This window comes from Canis aureus, chromosome 24 (genome assembly GCF_053574225.1).
Source record: "Canis aureus isolate CA01 chromosome 24, VMU_Caureus_v.1.0, whole genome shotgun sequence".
NCBI classification, from domain to species: Eukaryota; Metazoa; Chordata; class Mammalia; order Carnivora; family Canidae; genus Canis; species Canis aureus.
In genome coordinates this window covers 47,949,971-47,975,699 of record NC_135634.1, presented here as the reverse complement: position 1 = coordinate 47,975,699, position 25,729 = coordinate 47,949,971, and the positions used below count along the sequence as shown (strand labels likewise).

Sequence of the window (25,729 nt, the reverse complement as noted above, 5' to 3'; positions counted from 1 at the left end):
TGCTTTACCTCGTTCCGCTGCGTTGATGACAACCTGACGCATCATGTATTCATTTGCTACCTGTGGCAATTTTTCCATAACGGGAACAGCCATATGTGAGGTTTGTGTGCTCTCCTAGGACCCTGCCATCCTCCAAGCAAGAGACAGTCTATTTCCTTACCTGGAACCAAGGTGGGACGCTGAGACCGAATTGACAGATTACAGTAGAACAGACACTGTGTCCTCGGAGGCTCAGGCACAGGAGGAAACAAGGCTTCCTTCTGGCTGCACAGCTCCATCTCCTACGATGCTTGGTGGTCACCACGTCGGGAGGAAGCCCTGGCCACGTGGAGAGGTTGTGTGCAGGTATTCCGGCCGACAGCCCCAGCAAAAGTCCTCACAGGCAGCATCAACAAGCGACAAACATTCCAGAAGTTTCCAGCCTCTGGACTTAAGTCTTGTAAGTGAGGCCCTAGACACTGGAGCACAGACAAGCTGGACCCTATCCTAATACCTGAGCCAGAGACTGCAGGGAAGCCTCTTTGGGGACACTGCTCTGGGGGGCAGACACCGCACCTGTTGGCCTGGGTGGCCGGCGGAGAGGAAAGGGAGGGACGATGAGGGCTTTTCAAGGGGCACGATGTGTCCCCAAAATAGCAGCTTCTATTCAAAAAGAAACTGTGGTAACAAAACAGGCATCTATACTTGAGCTTTTATGGGTCTGAAATTTGATTGAAACCAATAAAATAAGTAGGATAAAGATAAAAACAGTATAACGAACGGAGGATGCATACAGCAGACCACGTGGGGCAGTTTAATGATAAAACGCTGTAAGAACGTCTTCTGGGGGCGACCAGGTCCTGGGGTGAGACCACATGTCTGCACCTTGTGACGCTGGTCCTACATGCGGCCTAGCTGACCTTTCCCTAAATGTTAGTTCTGAGCCGCATGTGTGTCACCTGCAGCAGAGGCTCTCTGGGGCCAGATCCCCCCCGCCCTCCATCTCAGCTCTGAATCAGACATCGGGACCTTGTCCAGGGAGCTGGCCAGGTGGCCACTCCTGCTGCTTCTAGGCCAGAGGAATCAGGTGGCTCCCTTGCCTGTGGCACCCACCTGACCCTCCCACGCCTCCAGGCCTTTCCTGTGGGGACAGACGGTCATGTACATCTCTGATCCTCCCATCCTTGAGGCTGTGTCCCCACTATACCCCCAGAGGCTGGCACGACCCGAACTCTCCAGATCCTGTTCCTGCACCTCTCACATCTCCCCCGGCGGCCCAGGGACTCCTGTATGTTCCACATCCTCGTGATCACATGGGGCCCTCCTTGCCACTGCTTGTGGGCACAGGATGTGCACCCTCGGGCCTTCACTCTGGAGGCTATGATCTTCCAGCTCCATGTATCCTCCCTGATGGCCCACCCGTCCCTCAATGTGTCACCATGTAGCTGCGGACCCCACTGCTCCTCAGCTCATCTGTCACCTACCCGATACACCAACTGAGATGTGGTTTCACGAATCAGGATTTCAACCAGGACCCCGTGACCCCTGAAAGGCCACACACCCCTGGACAGTGGGGGTCCTGGTGGGCAAGGCTGTCTCTAGCTTGGCCCTGGTTCTCAGGAATGGCTCAGAACAGCGTCCTCTTGGGAGAGGATGGCCAGTAAGTGTCTGTTATCAACCTGAATGAAAGATTCTTGTGTTCCAAGGACAGAGGAAAGTGCCAGAGGTAACACGGTGTGTAAGGAAGGACCTGCTATCACTCCCATCCTGAGCTCAATGTTACCAATAACGATAATAACCCCAAAGATATAGGAGAGGAGGCCTCAGAGGACATAGATTCCAAAGAGAAGAATGAACGACTGCGTGACTACAGAGAGAAGCATGCAAACACGGGGCTCACAGCAATCGGACGCGTTCCTTTGTAAACCTGAAGTTCGAAACGATGCAAAGGCAAAGATGTGCTGAGAGGTCACTAGCTTCACGGACCCACCAGGCCACTCATTCCTGGGAAGTTTTGCAGGCACGCCAGCGTTTTGCGGATGAGGGAAGAGGCTGGCCTCTGCAATTGAGCGAGCCCAGTGAGCAATGGCTGTGCCGCGACAGGCAGACACGTGCGTGGACACAGGAGCGCATCCTCTGGGGATGCTGCCCTGTGGCTCTGAGTCTGCGTGGCTGGGAGAAGCCTGTGGTCTCGGACGCAGAGATTTCCAGCCAGGTATGACCCAGCCATGTGGTGGGCATGGGGAATCCACCCCACTCACAGACCAGTGAAAGGAGCTTTTAACTAAAATCATCGAGGGCTTTTTAAAAAGAAAAAGGGAAAAAATTCAAACACACGTTAAAGTCATATATGGCTTTGTAACTAAGAGGGAGACACAAATTAATTCTCTCAACTGTGGGAGGTCCTTCAAGTCCACGGTGCAGATGAGGAAAAAAAGGAAAGTCAGAGAACAATGTAAGGAAAGAGGGGATCCAGCTGCTCTTCGAAAAGCAAAGCACGCTGTTACATACACAGTGCAAAAAAAGCAAAGAGAGAGACTCGGGTATTTTATGCCAATGTTTGCCACAGCATTACATGACAGCCAAAAGTGGAACGGTTCCAGTGTCCACCAATAGGTGACCACAGAAGCCAAACATGGTCTGTGCACTCGTGGAACATTACTCGGCCTTGAAAAGGAAGGGGGAGCTGACATGTGTGCCACATGGGTGAGCCCCGGAAACAGGGAGTGCAGGCATGAAGGACATACACTCAACGATCCCATTTATGGACCATGTTCATCACGGGCAGATCCACAAAGTCTGAATGATCTGCAGTCCCTCAGGGCTGGGGGAGCCCTTTGGGGCAAAGAAGTTTTGGATATCCCCAGCGGCGATGGTTGGATGACACTGTGACTGTGAGGTCAATGAGCTGTAACCTCAGAGAGGGCAAATTTTATGTTACATATTTTCTCATGATAAAAAGTTAAAGAAATGAACGTGCAAGGAAAGAGAGAAAGTAGGGAGAAAAGTCTATTATAAGGTGTAGATGGGAAAAGAGGGAAAGAGAAAAAGAGAAAGCAGGAAAAGTCCCAGATAAAAGAAGATCAAGAAAGAAAGATCAAGAGTGAAATGAGGGGGAATCCTGGGGTGGCTCAGCGGTTTAGCGCCTGCCTTTGGCCCAGGGTGTGATCCTGGAGACCTGAGATCGAGTCCCCCATCAGGCTCCTGGCATGGAGCCTGCTTTTCCCTCTGCCTGTGTCTCTGCCTGCCCCCACCCCGCCGTCTTTCATGAATGAATAAATGAAAAAAAATCTAAAAAAAAAAAAAAAAGTGAAATGAGAAGAATGAGGGACAATGGGAGGACAGCTGGAAAGGAAGGATGGAGTCCAAGGAAATGGTGAAGGGAGCACCTGCCCCTCACCTGTGGAGCAACGTTGCCTGGATGGAGCCCCTCCCAGCCCTGGTTCCCCCCTCCCCGCTGTCCCCGAAGCATCTCTGTTGCAGCCCCTTGGTCCCACCCCGCGTGGCCCCGGCATCCCGGGAGCTCCGAGTCTCCCCGAGGGCACACTTCCTCCCACGGAGACCACCTGCAAATGCCCTGCAGTGGTGAGCGCCTTTCTTTCTTTTTTTTTTTTTTTTTAAAGATTTATTTTTATTTATTTATTTATGATAGACATAGAGAGAGAGAGAGGCAGAGACACAGGCAGAGGGAGAGGGAGAAGCAGGCTCCATGCAGGGAGCCTGATGCGGGACTCGATCCTGGGACTCCAGGATCGTGCCCTGGGCCAAAGGCAGGCGCGAAACTGCTGAGCCACCCAGGGATCCCGGTGAGTGCCTTTCTTGACGCAGACCTTGAGCGCTCATGGGATGTTCCATCACGTTCACACAATGTACTCGCTTGACCTCAAGGGTGTGGAGAGGGGTGTTTGGAACACTTTGGGGTTTGGAAAAAAAGTTACACCAAGAACTGGATTTGGCCTATAAATTAAACGGCTTCAAATCACATTTAGAATTCTTCAAGCGAAGGAAACTTGGGACAAAGAATCCTCTTGGGTAAACTACTCTGATCTGCTGTGGTCAGAAGGTAACAAGTTACTGACGCCAGCAACATATTCACCTTCAAGTGTTCAAAAGGTGAGCAGACCAAGGCCACCATTTTGGAGACGGTGGCCGGGGGCTGGCGTCGTCTCGTCCCTTCCATGAGTGCTCACGGTGGGGGCGTTTCTATGCTGCTCAAGGCCGAACAGCCAACCCATGTCTAGGTCCCTCCGCAGCCCCCACTGGCAGCATCGGGAGGCGGCGGCCCACACCTGTCCTCAGCACGCCCCGAGAGCCAATGACGACACAGGTTACGCTCACTGTTACGAGCTGTTGGAGAAAATGGTCCCAAAGCATCAACCACCACCTGAATCCTTCCCTTCCTTCTTGTGTTGGAACTTTGAGAGACTGAGCTCCCAACAGTGTGGGCAACCAATATTGGTGGGGGTGGGGGGTGGAATTCAAGAAAACAGTTGGTCTTGAATTGTTTACATCAATTGGCCCGTTAGGAGTAAATTACCTGTTAATTACAAGAGCTACTCTGCACTCACAGGCCAAACTCTCTGACTTTATTGACTCTTCCTCTTTAATTGTGAACATTAGACTCACTTGTTCAGTGAAGATTACCAGGCTGAAGAGTCCTCCTACTTCATGCTACACTCTTCTAAAATTATGGCCTTTAAAATGTGCATTTGCTGGGGATTTGATATTTTCCAGTTGTTGCAAAAATATATTTTGTCAATCTGTTGACATGTAGCCATGGGTAAGAAGACATAAGTCTTCAGCAGCTTGAATAGTAACATCAAAATCGAGGAATGTCCTTTTCACAGCCTATTATAAGATCCTTTAATTTATATGAATTTAGGCCTTAGGAAAAGTCCTAGATAAGCCACAGTTTGGAGTGGGGATGTGAATAAGAGGCACAGGTCCCCATGGGGGTTGAGAGGCTACACACAGGGCCTGCTATTCTGGCTGTAAATGATGGTCAACTTTTCTGTTTTGTGTTTTTCTCTTTTAAAGAATCACCACTGGGACGCCTGGGTGGCTCTGCCTTCGGCTCAGGTCGTGATCCCGGGGTCCTGGGATCGAGCCCTGCATTGGGTTCCCTGCAGGGAGCCTGCTTCTCCCTCCACCTCTCTCTGTCTCTCTCAAGAATAAATAAATAAAATCTATAAATAAGTAAATAATCACCACTAAATCTGCATGGATAGAAAATAAAATATTTTCTAAAATATTTTAGAAATAAAATATTTCTAAAAATTGAGAAAGGAAAAAAAATCCCTCTGTGTGCACACGTGCACAGAACAGGGAGTGAGGGATTCTGTTAAGCTCTCCTAGGGCTGTTTGGTAACCTTGCCTACAGAGAATCACGGCTTCTGCAGAGAGCCACTGAAGAGGAAAATTATTCCCACCTGCAGAAAGCAAGAACGCTCTAAATGAAAACCAAGTAAGAGAACAAAGCTACCTATTTACTCAATTAAGAAGAGTCAAGTCAGGTTTACTGAGGCACCCCGTGGCTAAATGCCACAGTTCACATCTCCGGTGTCAGTCACCTCCACGGCTAGAGGTGGACTCGAGACAGATTTCTAGAAACTTCTCCTAAATCCCTCCTCCTCCCCCAGCTTTGGCATGTCCAACTCTGAGGTCCGTCCTGCATATTAACATGCACAGGACACGTTCAAAAGATATTTCCTGTCTGATGATTCCGAGACCATCTACACATCCAGAACCTGGATTCAGAGGCTGACACAAGGAAGCCAAAATCCTGGCTCATAACCGTGTTCTCTTATGCACATTACCATTTTCTTAACTGGGTTAGCTTCAGAACGGACAGTATCGAGTGATCATTCTGGTAGGAAAAAAAAAATCCCATCCTTTCAAGTATCCCTAGGCTCTGAGATCAGTAAAGGCAAGTACACAACTACAGAAGCCACGAGCTAACAGCCGTCTCGGGCTTCGGGTGGCAGAGCGTGCCCAGCTGGGCCTCGGTGCCACGCGCGCCACAGTTACCTGCGCCGAGCCAGCCAATTGCACGACGAATTGGCCACCTAGTCCCCTGCAGACGACGATCTCTCTGGGTAATTAATGCCTCCTGGCCAAGGCGGAAGCTAAGTGACGGAGACCCTCCTCGAAGCCTGGAGCCTCCCCCGGAACCCACCTGGGACCCCGCACGCGGTGGCCACGCACTCCAACTGCCCTCCACGTGTGCGCGATGTGGGTGCGCGGCGGCAGGGGACGGGGGCCGTCTTAAACATCATCAAACGTCGTTACCATTAAGCGGGAATTAGACAGAGACAAGGGAAGCCGAAGGATCGACTGGGAGTTCAGGTGCTCTAAATGGCTAATACGTCCATTTTTCACCTGAAGCCCTCTCCAAATGCAGTTTTGCTATTAAGCAAAACCCAAAGAAAGGTAATCAATTCTAACTAAAAAGCACTTATCCTGGGATGATGGTGTGCAAGGCACTTCAAACCCCTGGCTGCCTGCCAGAACCCAGACAACAGCCATCAATGTTTCTGACTATCCGAGAGCACAGGGGCCATGCATAATTGACTAGAAGATGGGCTAAAACTGTGCCCAATCAGTGTGTGATCAAAAACGCGTGGAATATTCAGCACCACTTGATTACATGGAGGCTTGTCCTTTCTCTCTCCTCATGAAATCTCTTCAAGGTCCAGAGTACTGTAATAAGATCATTACTGTCAAGCGCTACGAATCGCAGGCAATGAGTCTTGGGATAGGAAGTCATACTTCACAAGCTCCCCTGGTCTCTCTCTCTCTCTCTCTCTCTTTTTTTTTTTTTTTTTGTATTTTACTGCATGCAGAGGCAGCAAGGCGACAAGGTGGCAGATAATGATCACATCACTGTGTGGCAACTAGAAAGGCACTTTTAAAGAAAAAGCAGAGAGAAATCAGCTTAAGAGAAACTAAAACATTTTCCCTTTGCTTTTTTCCCCTTAAAAAAAATTAAATAGAATTAAACTGTGTGCAGTTGTCGCTCTTCATGAACTCTGATATAATGTCATTGAATTTAACCATTTGAGAGATTTTCATATCGCAGCAGAGCCCATTACCCCACAGACAAATGGCCAATTTGCTCCATGTCCCGAGTACAAAAGAAGCCCTTGATAAGTTGTGTGTGCGTGAGTGGCAACGCCCGGCGTGGGGCTCGCGGCGCCTGCCCCTTTCATCGGTGAGGCCACCCCGGGCTTGGGGCCTGGCACCCACGGCACAGCTCAGACGGCCAGAGATGGACTTGAAAGCTGGAGGGCATTAGCGGAGATTACTAAGCAAGCAGTTTACCTGGAGCCACACCTGCTCGGGAGCCGCACTCACATGCTGCGAGGACACGGGGACACGGGAGCGCGCCACCATCAGACCTGGCGGACACTCGATTAATGCTGAAGTCCAGTGAGGCAGGGGTTCAAGCACATGCTGGGGGCCCCAGGGGCCTTCACCACCGCTTCCCTCCGCCCTCCATCTTCAGACTGCATCACTCCCCCGTCCCCCCTCCCAAAAGGGGATCATCCTCAGAGCGAACCTAAAACCACAGATTCGATGCATCGGAGTTAAACATCCCTCCCCAAGTTTTAAAAAGTTTCACGAGTGACATTGCCTTGTCACAAACAGGAGATGGCCCGTCCTCGAGTCCCACATGTCTCAGCTTCTGCAGAGTAGCTGACGTAGGGGGTCCCAAATTTCACTGGAACGTACCAGGGTCCATGTACACACTCGGGAGAAGAGTCTGCCAAGACGCTGTGCCAGCACAGGGGTCCTGAGGAACGATGCTGAGGCCACAGGTGGCAAAAGAATTGCTGCCTCTGAGGGTTTTTTTTAAGGTTTATTTATTTTTTAGAGAGAGTGTGCACGTGATTTGGGGGAGAAGGAGAGGGGAGAGAGAGGAAGAAGACTCTCCATTGGGCTTGACCCCAGGACCCTGAGATCACGACCTGAGCCAAAACCAAGTGTCAGAGGCTAAACCCACTGTGCCCCCTGCTGCTCCCCCTCACCCGGGCTGCCCGCTGCCTCTGAGTTCTCCAAGGTCACGGTGGGAGTGGCAGGCCCGGCTCTGCCCAAGGCTCCTCCTTGCACCCCAGCCCCTAAAGTCCTTGCCGGTGGACAGCACGGGGCCCAAGCAGGAGTCTTAGAGTCCTGAGGCAGACCCCAAACTCCTATCACCTGCAGATCCGGGGCAATTGCTTCACGGAACTTGCCCTTCATCTGTGAGAATGGAGACAACACCGTGAACACCACCAGGTTCTTTGGAGGCTGCAATGAGTCATAGACACTGTACCATCCTGGCCTCCCTCCCTCCCACTTAATGACACGTCCTGGCAGGGGACCCAAGGCCCTGAGAGGGAGGTGTCAAGAGAAGGTAGACCTGTCTGCAGACCTGTCTCCAACCCGAGTGCCTGAGGCCATGAACTGTCATCTTCCTTCAGTGGCACAGGAGGGCACATCCACACCCACAGGTACGAACAGAAAGTCACAGGTTGTACAGGCTGGATGTTTGTGTCCTTCTAAAATTCTTCTGCTGAGGCCTGAGGTGTTCGGAAACAGAGACTGTGGGAGGTGACCAGGCTTTGTGTGGAAAGGGTGGGGCCCTGGTGAATGCACTCAGTGGCCTTAGAAGAGGAAGAGCAAGCACGTGCGTCACGGAAAGGGCCCGAGGACACCTGGGAATCGGGTCCTCACCGAGAACCAGCGGGGCCTCCCTTGCAGCCTCCACAACCATGAGGCATGAAGTCCCCTCGACACTGAGTGGGAGGCAAGGCGCGGCGTCCTCAACTAGAACGTGTGACATGGAAACAGCCAGGTGCCCTCAAGTCCCGAGGTGCCCTAGATGGAGCGGCTGATGCAGAACGCACCAGCGTCTGAGGCCCCCAAGAGATTCGTCACATCATTCCATCTTTCTTCTGAACATTACAGTTTGCCTCCTGTACTTTTTGTGACAAAATACATGTAGCAAAGTAAGAGTATGAAAAGCGCCCAGGCAACGGGAATGGCCAGGAGCACAGCGGCTGAACAGCACCGGCCCTGCCCCTGCGGGCTCTGGGGACCACAGTCAAGCAAAGCGCATCACAGCCGGCTCTCGATTTTGTCAGAGAGTGAAGTGATAACCAAAGGTCCTGAAGCTCTAGGGGCCCGAGAACACCAAGGAAAGGACTTTGAGGCATTATCTTCTGGTGACTCAGTGTCCCCAGCTGGGCAGCATTCTAATCCCAGGGCTCCCAGAAGGAAATGTGCCATCTTGCGATCTGTCAGCGGGGCACTGGAGGCTGTGGGCAGCTGGCGCACCTCCAAGCTGAGGGAGAGGAAGGGGTGCTGAGGTCCATCCCAACCTGTACTTTGGGACAGGAACCTTGAGAGGAGTTTGCACCTGTCATAGGGGAGTCCATGCTCGTGGATGGCAGGAGACTGAAGAGGGCGACTTGTGGCCCATCCTATGGGGAGTGTCCCCGGGAGCCCCAAGGTGCCTTATAACAAGACGTATCACCGTTCACTTTGTGTATTCCCCCTCCTTTTCTGGAGCAGCAGAGATTTCTTCTCTATGTAACGGGACATGAATGAACGGCTCGCTGCCTCTGCAGAACCTCCCTCAGGGACCTCAAGGTGCCAGGTGCCTTGGGTTCCCTGCACAGGCTGCTCGGCAGCTGCGGCCTGGTGGCGGATGCACGTGCTCACCTGACAGTGGGCTTCCTGAAGGCAGGGGCCACCTCAGTCACTCTCCCATCTGGCGCCAGGCAGAGCTCTTGCCATGCACCAGGTGATCAATGCACTTCCAGGGAACTAAATCTCACTCTTTAGTTTGTGTGTACTTGGGGGGAAAAAAAAAAAAAAAAGGAAAAATCCTTCTCTTGTTTTTGGCTCATCATGATGGGGCTTCTCTGTTCTGACTCTTCCTGCTGCGGTCGACTCATCTTTGTTTATTTCTGACCCGTCGACTTCCACAAAGGAGCTGTGTGCGCCTCCAGCTCGTGCGTGTCGGGAGGACTGCACCCTGCAGGATGGCTTTTGAGTCCACTGTGCCCCATCTATAATGTCAACGTCTAGAGTAAACCCAGAGCTACTCAAATCCAGCCAGTCTGTTCTCGTGGGAGCTGGGGTTGCAACCTGAGCAACTCTCTTTGGAAAAAATGATCCGGTTTGTGGGGTGTAGTGAGTCCCTCTGAAAACGTGGCGCCCCCTCTAACTCCTGGCTCCAGGGCGAGGAAACCCGGCCACCCCAGCTTCCGCATCGTAGTTACCATACTTCAGGAATATCTTCCAGGAAGAAGTTCCAAGTCTTGGTTTTTCATATTGATTCGGATGGACTGCTCGACTCAACGAGTCAGACGCACTAACTAGTTTAATAATGAGGAAGCTCGATTATGAAGTCTTTATTGTTATAAAAAAATTGCTGGTGATTGTGGAGTTTTTGTGGAGTCAATTATGGCGGTTTCTCACTCCTTGTGTTTTGACTCAAGGCAGCTGCCAAAATTAGAACGAGGGCGGGAACTGCTGGAATGTTCTTGAAGATTACAAGCAGGGAATCCAAGGTGATGTGTGCTAGTAATGCCAGCACAGGTTTTGTGAACCTTCTCCTCTCCCCCTCCAGACACCTCTGATTAATTCAAAATTAAGTGAGAAAACCCCACGGACAGGAAACAAACGGTGAAGGCAATTCCTTGGCCCTGACCTCAGGCTGGTGACATGCACCATCACGGGCACCACGGAGTGACTAGTGTGCCGGCTGTGGCCAAGGAGAGAGGAAGGATGAGAACATTTTGGAGATAAAGACACTTCCATGACAGAAGAAACACCCCCCCCCAATGTCATGTGCCAAATCCCCAAATTACCCAGCGGTGCCCTCAAACTGCATGACGGCCAACACAACCCAACAGTCACAGATGAATGCAGCTTCAATGCCCCTGGGTCTTGCCTTCTTCTAACCCTAGGTGTGCAGGAACAAGACTGGACGATGCTCGTGTATGGTTATTTCTTCCCCAGAGGGCCCCTGAAACCTCAACTGATAAGTAAAATGTTTTTCTCTTGAGGTAAAAGGCTACCTAGCTCATCAGGTACAGCTACACCTGTTTTCGTAGAAGCTAAATGAAAGCAAAGACAAAACTCCATTTGGCGCCAAATTCAGTCAATACCGCTGGCATTTTAAGTTGCAAACAGAAGACGTTTAATGAAAACGTGATGCTTTCTGCAGCGTCTTATTACGTACGGTGACCACACAGACTCAATCCGCAGAACGTAAGACGGAGAGGTTCAGCACGCCAGCTTCCCGACTCCCATGACTCGACGCTATCCTGTCCTGCTCCGGAACTACGCACGCACACCTCTTTTTAAACGTGGGTTTCAAAGGTAGGTAGTCTCTTGTGTGTGTCTTATCTCCAAGTTGAGGCTCGAAGGGCCTTTGGTGGGGAGAGAGGAGCCGAGTCTTACTTTTCGTGGCTCCCACGGAGCCGAACACGTAACGCTTCCTCTGTGCTGGCTGCTCGATACTTGATGAGAGAATAAAATGACTCGCCAGGTTCTTCAGTGCAAGAGGGAAGGGCAAAACCCCATCTGGGCCGACCTCTGCGTCACAGACTTCATGAAATTTGTCAACAGGCTCAGGCCTGGCCTCTGATTGCTTAGTGAGTGCAGCCAGGATGGGCCGTTCGTTCGTTCTTTTATCCAAACGGAGAGAGGCCGTTTGTGACTTTTCCTCCACAAGATAGTATTTCGATATCATCCAGGATCAACCATATAGTGGGGTTCTATAAAGACCCAGAACGAACCAAGGGATGGAGATGAGAAGGAGAAAATTAATTCCCTTCTGAGACCTTTGGGACAAAGCACTGTGAACCCAAGGCAGGGAGGGAAAATACAACAGGATTTCTGTATAGCCTCTCATAGAATAAGATTGGGTAAATCCAGACTGGCTCCGCATTTTTAAAGAAAGATCTTTGCTACACAACTTCTAGATGTTAGGATCCATATAAAAGTCAGTATCTTTACGTAGAATCTGAGAAATATCAAGGAAGCTACTCTGTCTGCCCCACTCCTAGATTCAAAAGCCGCTCCACATACCTCAAAGACTTTCTTTTTGCCTGGTGGAAAGAGCTTGAGGCAGAGAATCAAGAGACTGTTCTGTCGCCTACCAGCAACCTGACCCTGGACAAGAAAGCCACTTAACCTCTCTCTACTTCCACCTTTTCACTGGGGAAACAGGGAAATTAACACTTGATGCAAACTTGCATGAATGTTATAGAACTAACGAGAACCACCAGATTTGGGACCACAGAAGGAGAACGCAGGGCTCTCTGCTTCATTGCTGCAACGGTAAGCTCACTACCGGACCCTGGGGAAGAAGACGCCCAGAGACTTATCGCGACGCAGAGAAAATGCCAAAGCACGGCAAGTCGTTAAAGATCCGTATAGTTCCCACTGCCCGGGGGTTTCTGGGCACGTGCCCTTCAACTTGGTTCTGGCGACAAATCCAGGGCCCTGACAGCTGGTGCCCTTCCAGAGCCAAACTCCACTGCAGCAGGTGCTGTGGCCACGGCAGGGGACAAGGTGCCTCCACCTCTTAGGAAGTTTTCCTTTTAATATCGGAACCGAAATCCCTCTCCTTGGAAGCTTCAACCCATGGGTCCCAAAGAAACCCACCTGGGCCCCCCAGGACAGGCGAGGGCTGTCCTTTCATCACGTGAACATGGTTCATGTGCCCCCATGCCCCGTCCTTCCCTACAGCTCTTGTAGGTACTTCAAAGATTGCCTCCGCAACATGGGCTTCAGTCCCCACGCTCGTGCTTCTTGCCCACATCTGAATTGACCTTCCTTGGTCTATAATCATCCTAGAGTACAGAGCCCAGATCTGAATATACATTTTCCTAAATGTAATTAATCCTGAGTAAATCAAATCCAATTTAAAATCAAGATCACCAATATTTTAACATCCAATGTTCTCAAGGGTCTATTAAATAGTACAAGTAGAACTGGGATATATGGATTTAAAACAAATGTAATGACCACTTGCACCTTTTTTTTATGGCATGGCTAGAGGATGTTGGCTTCCACGAGGCTTGTTCTTCTCAAAGTTAAACTCGATGAGAAAGTGTCCTATTCCTGCTCAAAGTTAGCAGCCTCAGATACCAGCCCCAGGAGCAAAGAGGCATCCATCACCTTCCCGGGACACTGTGTTTTCAATGACATACGATGTCACTCTCACAAAGTCCGAGCTCACCACTCTAACTTGAACCTCACACTTCTTCCACACCACAACCAGGGGGCTGGAGTATTTTTCATTTTTGACTCTTTTTTTCTAAAGATTCATTTATTTTAGAGAGAGAGAGAGAGAGAGAGAGAGAGAATCCTGAAGCCGACACCTCATTGCACGCAGAGCCCCATGCGGGGCTCCATCCCATGACCTGAGCTGAAGTCGAGAGTGGGCCGCTTCGCTGACTGAGCCATCCAGGTGCCCCTAATTTCTGACTCTTTAAATGATACTAATAGTTACAGAAAAGCCCAGTGACTGGCCTGACCCTCCAAACATCTCCTGCGCTCACACATATACATGCGTAATCAAGTTAAGTTGGAACTCAAACTTTTTATAAAGATAAGGAATCATTTTATGTTTACATTTATACAGATCACAGTTTCTGTTCCTATAATTTATTAGATTGACTCCGTTCCTTTTAAGTTATAAACAGAAGCACATGGCCGTTCAACTTAGGTTCTAGTATCTTCGGCCACCGGGTGCAGAGTTTAATCATCGTTCTTCAGCACGAGGACCGCGACAGCTGACCGTGAACTGCTGGTACAGCAGGGAACTGGCTGGACAGGATGTCCTTCTTTCTGTCAGGAGCACTGACAGGCTTCAGGTGGACGACAGCCACATTTCTGGCTTTTGAGGCAGCATTAGACCGAGGATATTCTACTTCTAGCTCGTACTTTCTGAATGAGCAGGTCACCAAGGTAAAAAAAAATCTGGCACCAGGATCGTTGGCTTGGCTGGGGAGTGGAACAGAGGTGCACAGAGGCACTCAGGAAGCTGGGGGCAGGCCCTCAGGAGACAACGGCCGATAGCACACACCCCTGCCCTCTCAAGAGCCTTCTGGTCTACTGCACTCATGCCAGGGTTGGGCACAGGCTTCCCCAGGGATTTCTAGGAGGCGCCATCAAAGGCATGAGCAGCACCTTGCTTCTTTCTGGGGCTTCCTCTGTACCTTCTGTCTCTGCCTTGGATATGGGCCCGTGTGGCTGGCGCCCTTTGGCTTCTGCTTGGGTTTAGTCAAAGAGGGGGCAGGTAGGAGATCAGAGGCAAGGAGGGAATGAAGTCAGGGCTGTCCTGCTGGTCCCTCTCTGGGCCACCATGGGCCAAGTATGTCCTTCAGCTAAAGGCCATAGCTCCTGACTGGAGGCCTTGCCCAGACCTTGCTCTCTCCAGGTCCTGATAGCTGGCCCCTCCGCTGCCCGTTCCACTCCTGGGGTTCTGCACCACCCCTGTAGCTCTCTTCCCACACCTCTGCAGACGGCCCCATGGTAAACTCTCCTCGATGACCCAGCTTGAGGGGGCCATGTTCTCCCCTGGGGACCCTGACTGAAGCAGCGTTCAATGGAACTTTGTTTTTCTTATACTCTGAAGAGGTTTGAATCTAGTCATCTGTTCCAATGGCTTATGTCAAAAACCGTATCATTCAACTACTTTTCAAATGTCTTCTAGAGAACTTTTTATATCTACAACTCCAAGTTTTCGCCATGAGGTCAGTCAGCAGAGAATACAGTGGAAGCAACCAGTCACAGTGCTTTACAGGAAAGAGAAATAGATATATTTTCTGATAATTAAAATTGAACAGTATCCTCTAAAAATAAAACCAATACAACTACCTGTAACTTCAAGAATGGATGTTTAGACAGTTTACGCCATTTACTTGAAGGAGCTAATAGCTGTCAAGACTATTGCAAAATATTGTGTATCATTGAATCTAAAATGACCTTAATTGTAGGTCGTTTCACGACTTCAGAGATGTTAAATAGTGAAAAAAAAATGCGTACCTTAGAAATAATGAAATATAGCATGTCTCGCAAAAAATGACTCATTTACTGTTTTGTATGTAACCTTTTCTAGGGTGAAATGATACATTTTCTTTTTACAGAGAACCTGTTGCCTTATTTCCTCCTGGAAAGATGTCAGGGCCATTGGTATCACAGACACAATAATCTGTTAACTAGGAATCGAGGGGCGGCTTCCCTTCTGATCACTGGTGTTGAATTTCTGAACACACGTCAACCATTACTCATCGTCCATGCTTGAGACGCTGTGCAGATTTCCAATTTGGGTGTTTCTATGGTGCCGGGGAAGTCTGTCTTTCTGTCTGTGTCACTGCTGCAGCAGTGAGGCCTTTTAATCAACGGGTCCATGGTTGTTTGTGCGTTAAGGATCTGTCTCAGCCTTATACGCTATTGCTCAGAGCCCAGGATACGATCCCAGTAACTCAGAAAACAGGCTGGGAGCTTCTCAGGTGTCCTACAAGCTCACGGATACTCCTCAAACTTCCTTCAATTCACCACCGGCCGACTGGGACGCTGGTTTCAAGCAGCAGAGTCCAGTTAGACACGCAACCACTGATTGTTTATTAAGGCTCTATCTTACTAACGTAGTATTCTCGACGTCGGTAGGTGGGTAGGATGTAATTAAGAAGTGTCAAGGGATCCCTGGGTGGCGCAGCGGTTTCGCGCCTGTCTTTGGCCCAGGGCGTGATCCTGGAGACCCGGGATCGAATCCCACATCGGGCTCCCGGTGCATGGAGCCTGCTCCTCCCTCTGCCTGTGTCTCTGCCTCTCTCTCTCTCTCTGTGTGACTATCATAAAAAAAAAAAAAAAAAGTGTCAAATACGTGTAGTGTACTTACAGGTGGACCAGAAAATCAGTTTCTATCAAGTGGTCCTTTTGAAAAAAGTCATCGGTGAGAAGCATGACATACCCAGTGAGATGTTCATCTGTGACTTGGACTGGAGGCCCTTCCCTACAGCAAATCGTACTCTCCCCCTGGGCACATGTGGCACATGTCACCCACCCAGGTGAGGGCCCAGGCTTCTTCCTGGTTTTATTCCAAACCTCCCATTAGGGTGGGGTGTGGCCACATGTACATGGCCAGGGCTGGGAGCTCTTTGTTAACGGGCTGTTTGAAAGAGTCTCCAAAACACTTGGCATCAGTAGCTGACTCCTTTCTACCGCGAAGGTCAGTAAAGTCTGGGTGGGTGCTCAGATCAGTGATCATTTATTTTTCATCACTGATGATACAACAGAATCATCCCCATTTATCGTAACAGGAGAAAATCGGTTTTTATTGGCCAAACTAGTTAGCAGGGAGCCTATGGGAGGCAATATGGTAAGAAATGTAAAGAAGGCGGCTTTCAGACTCTTCCCTGTTCCGCCACCGCGAGAGCCCCGGAGCCGCTGGACACCCTCAACCTCCAGAACCACGCTGCCCTCAACTCACAGAATCATGTAAGCAACAAACTCCGCGCACGCACCGTAAACTCTGTTCCTTTCCTGCTAACGTAGGCATTGTGGGCTTACGGGCTCGTGGCTGGAGACCAGGAGGGAATAAGCCACTTTCTGTAACGCTTCAAACCGTAGTTCTGAACTCAAGTAGAGGATTCAGGAAGAGCACGGCAGAAACAGAGAAAGAAAAAGGGTATAAGTTACAGAAGTATTTCTGGCGCGTGTGGAACACTTGTTGAAGACCGACTCTTTCCCTATTGATGGTATCACAAATGACAATTCCTGTTAAATGATGATGCTACGAATTTTTTATTTTCCTTTGAAGTATCTCTTCAGCTTATTATAACTGCATTAATTTTGTCTCTCGTCACGTGTGTGTGCGCGCGCGTGCATGCATCTCCACTTTGCATCTGTGGAATAAAAAAGATAAATCCATCCGAAGGCGCCACTTCAGAAAGCTCCCATCAGGCCATGACTGAGAATAAAAACCAAGGGCTCAACAGGTCAAAGGAGAACCAAGATAAACCGTGACAAACCGAGACAACTGGAATATAAATAGAGCCCACGGAACAAAAAGAGCGGACGGACGCCCACAGAAGGAACGTGGATCAGGACGTGTTGCCGAGAGCCAGAGGTGGGGAAGCTGTCTTGTGAGAATCAAGGCCAGCCACTAGCAGGAAAGACGGCTAGGACGGGAGGGGCCCCCGTCGACCCCGGGTGCGGAGGCAGGGCAAGACCCAGAGGTGCTGTCACCCCAGGCGCGTCACAGAGAGACCACGTTACCTTCTATGGGACGGCGACTGCCAGAGGCAGGAGGGCTGACCTGGCTGAAGGGTCCTGAGAACCGGGGATGGGAGGGCTCCGAGGGCCCTCTGGGGCCACCCCGTGCGGTGACCAGCCTGGGGGCCACCTGTGGTCCTGAGGGCATGCGACTACCCCCAGTTGGAAACATCAAAAGTAATTTCCGGGAACGCAGACTGTCGCCCCGAAGTCCCCGGGAGACCTTACCTTCAGCGGTGCCGGAGAGCCCGTCGGCTTTGAAGTTGCTGGTGCTTTTCTTCCTCCGGTGTTTTTTTCTGTTGGCGTGAGGGGAGGGGGGCGGGTCGAGCTTGGGGCTGGTGGTGCTGGAGATACTTGGGCTGGAGCACACGGAGTCGCCCAGCCCCGTGTCTGCCATGGGACCGGAAAAGGCAAAAGAACGCACAAGTTAACACTTAACAGAGTGGACTTTGCGGCAACGCGAAAGCAACGTTCCTCCAGTACCCTAAGCGGCCCCGCCAGGCTGGGCAGCCGGACGGCACGGACCGGAGGCCCCGGGGCACCCGCGACAAGTTCACGGGGCCATTCGCTCTCATGTACCACCTGCCATTAAAAAAAAAAAAAAAAAGGCCTTTATTTCTGGATTGTCTGTAGGCTGTGGGGAATTTCAGGTTCTCCGCTTTGCAGGACTGGTGTTCTGGAAAAGCGAAGTGAGGAGTCCATGCTTTTTGCCAGTCTATTTTCCCTTCGCACAATGACCGTGATACATTAGAAGAGAAATAAAGACATCTGAGGACGCACGCGAGGGTGTTTTTGTGGGTGGCTCTGCTTCGGTGCGTGCACATAGGAGAGCGGGAATCCGACTCTCCCCTCCACCCGCGGCGTCACACATGACTGCGCCATCAGTTTTTTATTAGGGCAACACGGCACGCCGCGTCTCTCTCGCCATAGCAGACCTGCCGATTTTTGATTCACTGAAGCTATTTATAAAACTTTAAGACCGGTGCACCAAATGTGCTAATTCACTGTAAGTGAAACTCAATTTAGCGTGCCCATCTTTCTCTTTATCAAAGAGAACACCGGAGCCGTGCTGAAAAGAGCGGGGAACGAACACGGAATTCCACCGGAATGAGACAGTCCTCCCAAAATGTGAAGGTGAGGCACCATCCAAACACCTGCAGAGCCTGAAGAACTCTTCATCTCATGAGTCAGCAGCTCTGTAAACTCCAAGGACACCAAGCGCTCAGCAAGGTTGTCCGGTCAGTCACCGAGTATTTTATGAGCACCTACTGTGGGCCATCCTTCTAGGTGCTTGGGATCCAACACCGAGAAACACAGATTAGGATTCCCCCCAAGTGGTCACCCATCTAGACGCAGTAGAAGGTGCTAAAGGGTCAGGAGAGGGAGCGGGACTGCGGGGAGGCCTGGCCACCCCCGGGCCCCTGAGGTTGGTCAATGGGGTCCACTGAAGCACTGTTAATTAACCATTTTGAGGCATCTCAGGAAGGGTGACAGTTGGGTGTCTCAGGGGCCTTCCCTCCGCAGAGACTGATGTCCCTCCTCTTCCACCAGCCTCTCGCCCTCCCGGGCCAGGCATCTGGTAAACCTCTCGGGCTAACTTCACCCGAGGCACAGCCTGCAGGCTGGAGCCCCCCCTCTGCTGCTTCCGTGGCTGTTCTGGGCGGGAGACCAGGCTGGAGAAGGCTGGGGCTGCCAAGAGGAGTCTCTATTCAGAGTCACCCCTTCTTTTTGGCCTGCCTCTGCAGCTTGCCCTGGCCTGGTCCTGCCCACCCCCCCCACCCCCCCGCCCCCAGGCCTGGGCCAAGCAGCTGACATGTCTCTCTCCTTCCAGCACTCCACCTTTCTTTTTCAGACATTTTTTTAAAAATACAATACTCATCGGGATCCCTGGGTGGCTCAGCGGTTTAGCGCCTGCCTTTGGCCCAGGGCGCGATCCTGGAGCCCGGGATCGAGTCCCACGTCGGGCTCCCGGCATGGAGCCTGCTTCTCCCTCTGCCTGTGTCTCTGCCTCTTTCTCTCTCTCTCTATGTCTGTCATAAATAAATAAATCTTAAAAAAAAAAAAATACAATACTCATCTAAAAGTAGCAATTCTTGCACGTATTTTAAAAATACTACATCCCAATGGGTATCAGGTGAAAACTGTAAATACTCCCTCCAAAAAAGGGTTATTCTAAGTAACATGTGCACACAATTTCAGAGGGTTCAGAGACCGCCTGGTGTTGCTAAGGAGTCTTGGGATCTGAGAGCATCAGGTGGTCCTAAAACAACCCTCATACGATGTTACTCAATGCTCACACCTTAGAATCAATTATTTTATTGTTCATTTCCGTATCTTGTGTGTAGGCTGCAAGTCTTCATGCACTCTCTGACCTATCCTCTCTGACTATTCAGTGTAAAGGCCCTACCCTGTGTCAGGCATGGTGACAGGCAATGGGGGAGCAGCTGTCACAGTGACCGTCCCCACCCCTGACGAGCTGAGCCCTCATCACGGAGGCAGACGAGGAAAACGGGCAAGGACAACAGGCCTCTGCTCAGGCAGGGCTGGCCTTCTGCTATTGCCCTCTGTCCCTTGGGCATCCACTCAATTCAACGCACCATTTTCATTCGCAACTGTGCGTCCTAATCCTCACGTCACTCCACTGCTGTAATGCTCTCTCCCCAACTAATGTTTCTCATCTCTGAACTACGGATCCCAAAGTTGGGCTTTCTGCACTCGGATGTCTGTCTGTCGGCTGGATCTAACTGGCACGCTGATTCCCCGGGGCAGCTAAAGATGCCCATGTCCCCGCGCAGGATGCTGAACGTGGAGTGGCGGCACCGTCATCACACAAGCATCCCCAGGTCCCTCCCCTCACCCAGTACTTCTTTTTTAAGGCATGCACCAGTATTTCTTTGCAAGATGTTAAGAATCTACTCCTGAGTTACATGTCGTCACAGGACAGCCGCCACACACGTGTGGCGGCTCTACCTCTGGACTATTTCCTTCCAGTATTATTTGTCTGTCCTGTAACAGCACATGGTCTTGAATGGAATGGCTAAGTCATCCTGGTGCCCCACGCGGCAGGGCAAGTCCCTGCACAGTTATCCTTCACGAGTGCCCTATTCATTGTGAGCACGTGACTTCGTATATCCACCCAAGTCAACGGAAAGGACGTGAAACGAGGAGGGGTCAAAACAGAGCCTCAAACTTTCAGACACAACAACGCACGACTAGAAGCACTGGAGGGGGGCCACCCAACAAGACCCACCAGATACGTCACATCGTCTGTACGTCCCACTCTCAGAGCCTTGGACTCGCCTACAGAGAAACTACCCAACACTTTTGCAGACACTTTGCTGAAGGGCTACATGGCCACCCAACTTACAGATTTTTGACAATTTTAAAACACTAAAGGGAAATCCATGTAATGTTTTCTCCCCTTAATGAACTATCCTGTTTAATCAAGTCACTGTTTCCTTTTCTGTATATGCACAAAGCACTTCTCTAACAACCTAATTTAGAATCGGACTTGGGAATGACCTTAAACTCACTGGCATACTGGTCATGATTCACCTTCCTGGGGAACAGAATGACATGTGACTGTTTCTAGGGATTTCCCTCCATTCCAGATGTAGAAAATTGTTCCTAAAATCATTAACAGAGACCTGGCAATTTCATTCCCAAGTTTTTTGGTATCTTGGAATATTCGTAATTGAGAGAGAAATCCCTGACCCACTTGAAGCAAGTAGCTGAGTGGCATCCTTGAGGAGGAGCCACATGGCAGCAAAGACACCCCCTTCCCTCCGGAGAACCATCAGCAGCCCCTCCAGCCTTCTTTTCCACGGGCACCCTTGAACATCAGGGGGTCCATTCACCTGTGGCTCCGCAGCCCCACTAACCCACTGGCTCTCAATGGGAAACCCCTGCCCAGGGACGTCTGGTAACGCCTGCAGATATTTCTGGTTATCAGACTGAGACAGGTGGAGGTGCAACAGGCATCGAGTAGGAGATGCTGAGAAACACCTCACAACACACAGGACAGTTCGCGACGCAAAACCCCAACAGGTCTAAACTGTCAACAGGGAGAGACATACGGGATATGAATTGTTCCATTCCTCATCAGCTGATCGGTCTCCTCCTGGAGTCCCCGTCGGTACCGTGCAAACTCCCTCATGGGAGCAAACCTCTCAGAACACTCGTGTCATCTGCTATGATGTGGCTCTCCCCAGGGGACACACCTCCCAGATGAGGGCACTGGTGTCCCACCCCAGGAAGCACACAGGTGGGGTAGTTGTTCTCCCCGCCCCTGGGCACTGCTTCCTGACCACTCTCCCTCTCTCCAGCTCTACCCCCTTGAAGCGATGCCCACTGCCCCGCCTGTGAGCCTGCTCACACCACTGACCCCTGGCATCTGCCCCTTCTTTGCTCACTCACTGTTTCAGCAGCAGCTCACCCTGTTCTCACTCAGGAGGGACAACATCTGGCTCCTCCCAGGTGCTCACTTCAGCGTCCTGGCCTCTCCAGCCTCAGCCTCCACCTCGCTAAGCTCCTTCCTTCCCTCCAGCTCTCGTGGCCCTAACCCAGGCCCGCCACGGGGAGCCAGCTCCTCTGGGGCTTATGTCTGTCTCCCCTGCTCCGGGGAGCCACCCTCTGAGGGGTGATCTGTGGTGCCCTCCTTCCTCTACCTTTCCTGACCATTAGACCAACTTCCACCACCCCCCCTGCTCGGCGCCTGGGCCCAGGCCCTGCTGGAGGCACACAGCCTCATGCCCGCTGGCCGCCTTTACAAGTAGGACCCCAGAGCTGGGCTGGGGCGGGAACTCCGGCCTGCCCTGCCATCCACCACATTCCTGGAGTCAAGCCGCTCCCCACTCTCCAGGGGGCCGTATCACACCGCCTGGGGTCTCAGTGCCCCACACCTCACTCCATTCCCCACAGAGGTGTCATTTTTCATGTTGCCAAAAACAAAACAAAAGAGAAAAACCAAACCCAAAAAGCAGCCATCAGACAAGAGCATCCTCCTTCCTATCCCTGGTCCCCACAGACCTGGGGCCTACCCCCCTGCCCCCCCACGCTGGGAGCCGAACTCTTCCCCATCTTGCCCCTGGAGGGACCCTGCCCCCCGCCTTTCATACCCTCTCCAGCCTGCATCAAACGTGCTGTATCATTGTACTGCCTCCCGTTTCTAACAAAACCCTCCGTGACCCCATGCCCTCGCCCAGCCACCACCTGATTTCTGATCCTCTTTAAAGCAGAGCCCCCTGAGCCTCTCCCTTCTTTGCAGCTTGTGTCTGGTCATGGCTGACCCCGCTCCAGTCAAGTGCGCCCCACCGGCCGCTGCCATGCCCTTGCTGGGGCCGCCAGCACCGCCACAGCCCCGTCAGTGGACAAGCCCCAGCGGGACTGTGCGGGTCTGGCCTCAAGGTCCCCTCTTCTGTGCAGAGGCCAGAGTGAGCTTGACGTGAGTCAGATCACAGGGACAGCAGGAAGGTCTGGGTCTTAGAAGCCAAAGGGGAGGCCCCTGGAGAGGCTTCCCCCACTCTGGCCACTGCCCACGAGGCCATCCAGTCCCATGGCCTCATGTGCCAGGGGCCACTTACCACGTGTGACGCTCCACCACCCACGGGTGTGGTCCCTGCTGACAAGTGCCTTCCTGGCGGGTGCGAGCCTTATGAAGGCAGGGATTTGCTTCAGCCTCTTAAACGGGACACAGCTGGGAATAGATTTGGGATGAAAATGGGAGTTCCCTGCACACTTTGGAATTCAGTTTTCTAACGAGTTGACCTCTTCGAGACGCGCCCACACAGGTGGACGGCGCTGCTTTCCGGTGTGTAACCGAGAAGCGCTCTGTGACGTGGCTGTAACACCACGGGCATACTCGAGTTTCCAGCAGTCGGGGGCCTGTTGTCAGGTAGCACCTAACTCCACGAAGGCAGCCTATTTACACCGAGACTACTTCCCTCCGAGACGCCTTATACACGCCACTTACGCTTCACGAGCACTGAGCGCTCTACGCGCCAGCTCCAGCCAGGCACCTGGGGTTCATCACAGAACAAAGGGCAAAAATCCCTGCCCCCGGAGCCCATTTCCAAGGAGCAAAGGAATGCCTATCTGACTTTTTGCGTGATGCCTCCACAAAAAAGCGTTTTCCTGGGGCCATGCTACTTGAATAGAGAAGGGGGGGGGCTCATGAGCGTGGTGAGCACGTCAGCTGTAAGTATGTGTTCACAGTGTGTAAGTTCACACAAGTGCCCCTGCGCACAGACAGGAGGAAGCAAGAAGCCGTCTAAGCCACCCCCTGGGTCGAGCGGGCCAGCGGCCCTAGGGCTCCCCTCGAGAGACACAAACGTGACTTGGGACCACTGCTTGGGCCATCAGGACTCAGAGACTGAGTGTGTGATGACAGGGAGACAAGGTGCCACCGAGTCAGGAGAAGGCCCTGGTGTCGGGGAGACACATGAGCCCTAACCCAGCCACTGGAGGGAAGGATGGAGACGAGCTTTTAGGATGACACGGGGTTGGCATGAGGAAAACAGAAAAGCAGGACCACCGTTTGTAAGGCCTGTAAATCCTATTTCAGACAAGGAGGAAGATGGAGAAGGTAACTGGTGTGCACAAAGCACTTGGGATCCACGAGTCCTGCCATCTGCTGTGCGCAGGGCCCAGGTCCCACCCAGAGGAATACCCCTGCTCCCATTTAGAGACGGCAAGCCAGTGCCAGGGCCAGTGACTTCCCATCACCCTGCAGGGAAGGTGGAGCTCCATCTCTATGGTCTCCTCCACGTCCATCACTGCCCCCATGCCCCGCGGCCCCCTCGGGCTGGGTGTCTACTGTGGGTGGCAATGGACACAAGTAGCTGGAAAAACCAGCTGCTCAGGCCGGGGGTCGGGGGTGCAGGCAGAGCTCAGGAGTGTAGGCCTGGGGTTGGGGTGCCTGGGGTCAGGGGTGCAGGCTTGGGGTCGGGGAGTACCTGGGGTCAAGGGTACAGGCCTGGGGTCGGAGGTGCCCAGGGTTGGGGGTACAGGCCTGGGGTCGGTGTGCAGGCCTGGGGTATGGGTGTGCAGGCCTGGGGTCGAGGGGTGAAGGCAGAGCTCAGGAGTGCAGGCCCGGGGTCGGGGGGTGCAGGCCCAGGTCAGAGGTACAGGCAGAGCTCAGGGGTACAGGCCCAGGGTTGGGGGTGCAGGCATAGCTCAGGAGTGCAGACTTGGGGTCAGGGGGTACAGACCGAGCTCAGGGGTGCAGGCCTGGGGTTGGGGGTGCAGGCATAGCTCAGGAGTACAGCCCCGGGATCGGGGGCACAGGCATAGCTCGGGGGTGCAGGCCGAGCTCAGGAGTGCAGGCCCGGGGTCGGGGGGTGCAGGCCCAGGTCAGGGGTGCAGGCATAGCTCAGGAGTGCAGACTTGGGGTCGGGGGCACAGGCATAGCTCAGGGGTGCAGGCTGAGCTCAGGAGTGCAGACCCCGGGGTCAGGGGGTGTAGGCCGAGCTCAGGGGCACAGGCATAGCTCAGGAGCACAGGTCCAGGGTAGGGGGTGCAGGCCGAGCTCGGGGGTGCAGGCTGAGCTCAGGAGTACAGGCCCGGGGTCAGGGGGTGCAGCCCAGGGTCGGGGGCTGGATGGCAGGCGAGGCCGGGCTGCCGCCAGAGCAGGGTGCGTATGCCCAGTCTGGCGGCCTGGCCAGGGGAGGCCCCCCTACAGCGCCGGGCGCCAACCTGGCCAGGGAGCCACAATCGTGGCACGGGGAAAGCAGCGCTGGTGTTACGCGGACGGAGCCAAGGAGCGGGGGACCCTGGAGGGGGCGGGGGGGGGGGCGGAGGCTGGCGGCGGGTCACGCGGGGAGAGCTCGGTTTCTGGGCGGCTGGGCCCTGAGCGGCGTATTAACGCCCCCGGCTCCCGGATCTCGAGAACTCCCCTTCCAGAGTTGTTTAACATTCCTCCGGTTTAAAATATGAGCAATCAAAATGTACTAGGCTTCCATGCTGTGCTTTTCCATTTCCGACGACTTCTCTTGCCTGACAAGGTATCCCTCAAAGTGAAGAGGCCCGGAAAGCCCGGCCGCCGACACTGTAAATGAGCCCCAGCCGCAGCCCACGGACGCCATCCGCTCCTGCCATCCGCTCCTCCCGGCTGAATACAAATAACGCATTTTATTTTGTATCAATTACTGGGCACCGGGACGGCCGACGACAGAGCTAAGTACGGGGGGGGGGGAGGCGAGAAGAGAGGCATGCCAAATTAAAAAAAAGCCAGCGCCTCATTACTCCGCATCTAAACCGGCTTTGACGGAGGGACGCGGGGTCCCCGGGCCGCGGGGCGCCGAGCCGGGATGGGCCGGGCCGATGGGTGCTCGGCGGCAGCCATTAGTTCTTCCCAATCGGGCATCAATGTTCAACGCACACCCCAAAAAATATATAATATGAGCAATAATGATAACAATCTGCAGTCTCTCCAGGCTCCGGTACGTGAAGTATGAGTCAAAGACGCGCCTCA

General features: G+C 52.5%; 1 protein-coding gene across 7 annotated transcripts in view; it reads right to left on the bottom strand.

Moving 5' to 3' along the window:
- Positions 1 to 25,729, bottom strand: part of AGAP1 (ArfGAP with GTPase domain, ankyrin repeat and PH domain 1) — a 529,451-nt gene that overhangs the window by 114,403 nt on the left and 389,319 nt on the right. For 5 of the 7 annotated variants that reach the window (XM_077869329.1, XM_077869330.1, XM_077869331.1 and 2 more), the window contains one exon: positions 17,488 to 17,649. The exons of the other annotated variants lie outside the window; for them this stretch is intronic. In XM_077869329.1, the coding sequence (XP_077725455.1) occupies positions 17,488 to 17,649 (162 nt within the window). The remainder of the gene's footprint in view (positions 1 to 17,487; positions 17,650 to 25,729) is intronic. 7 annotated transcript variants of the gene reach the window in all.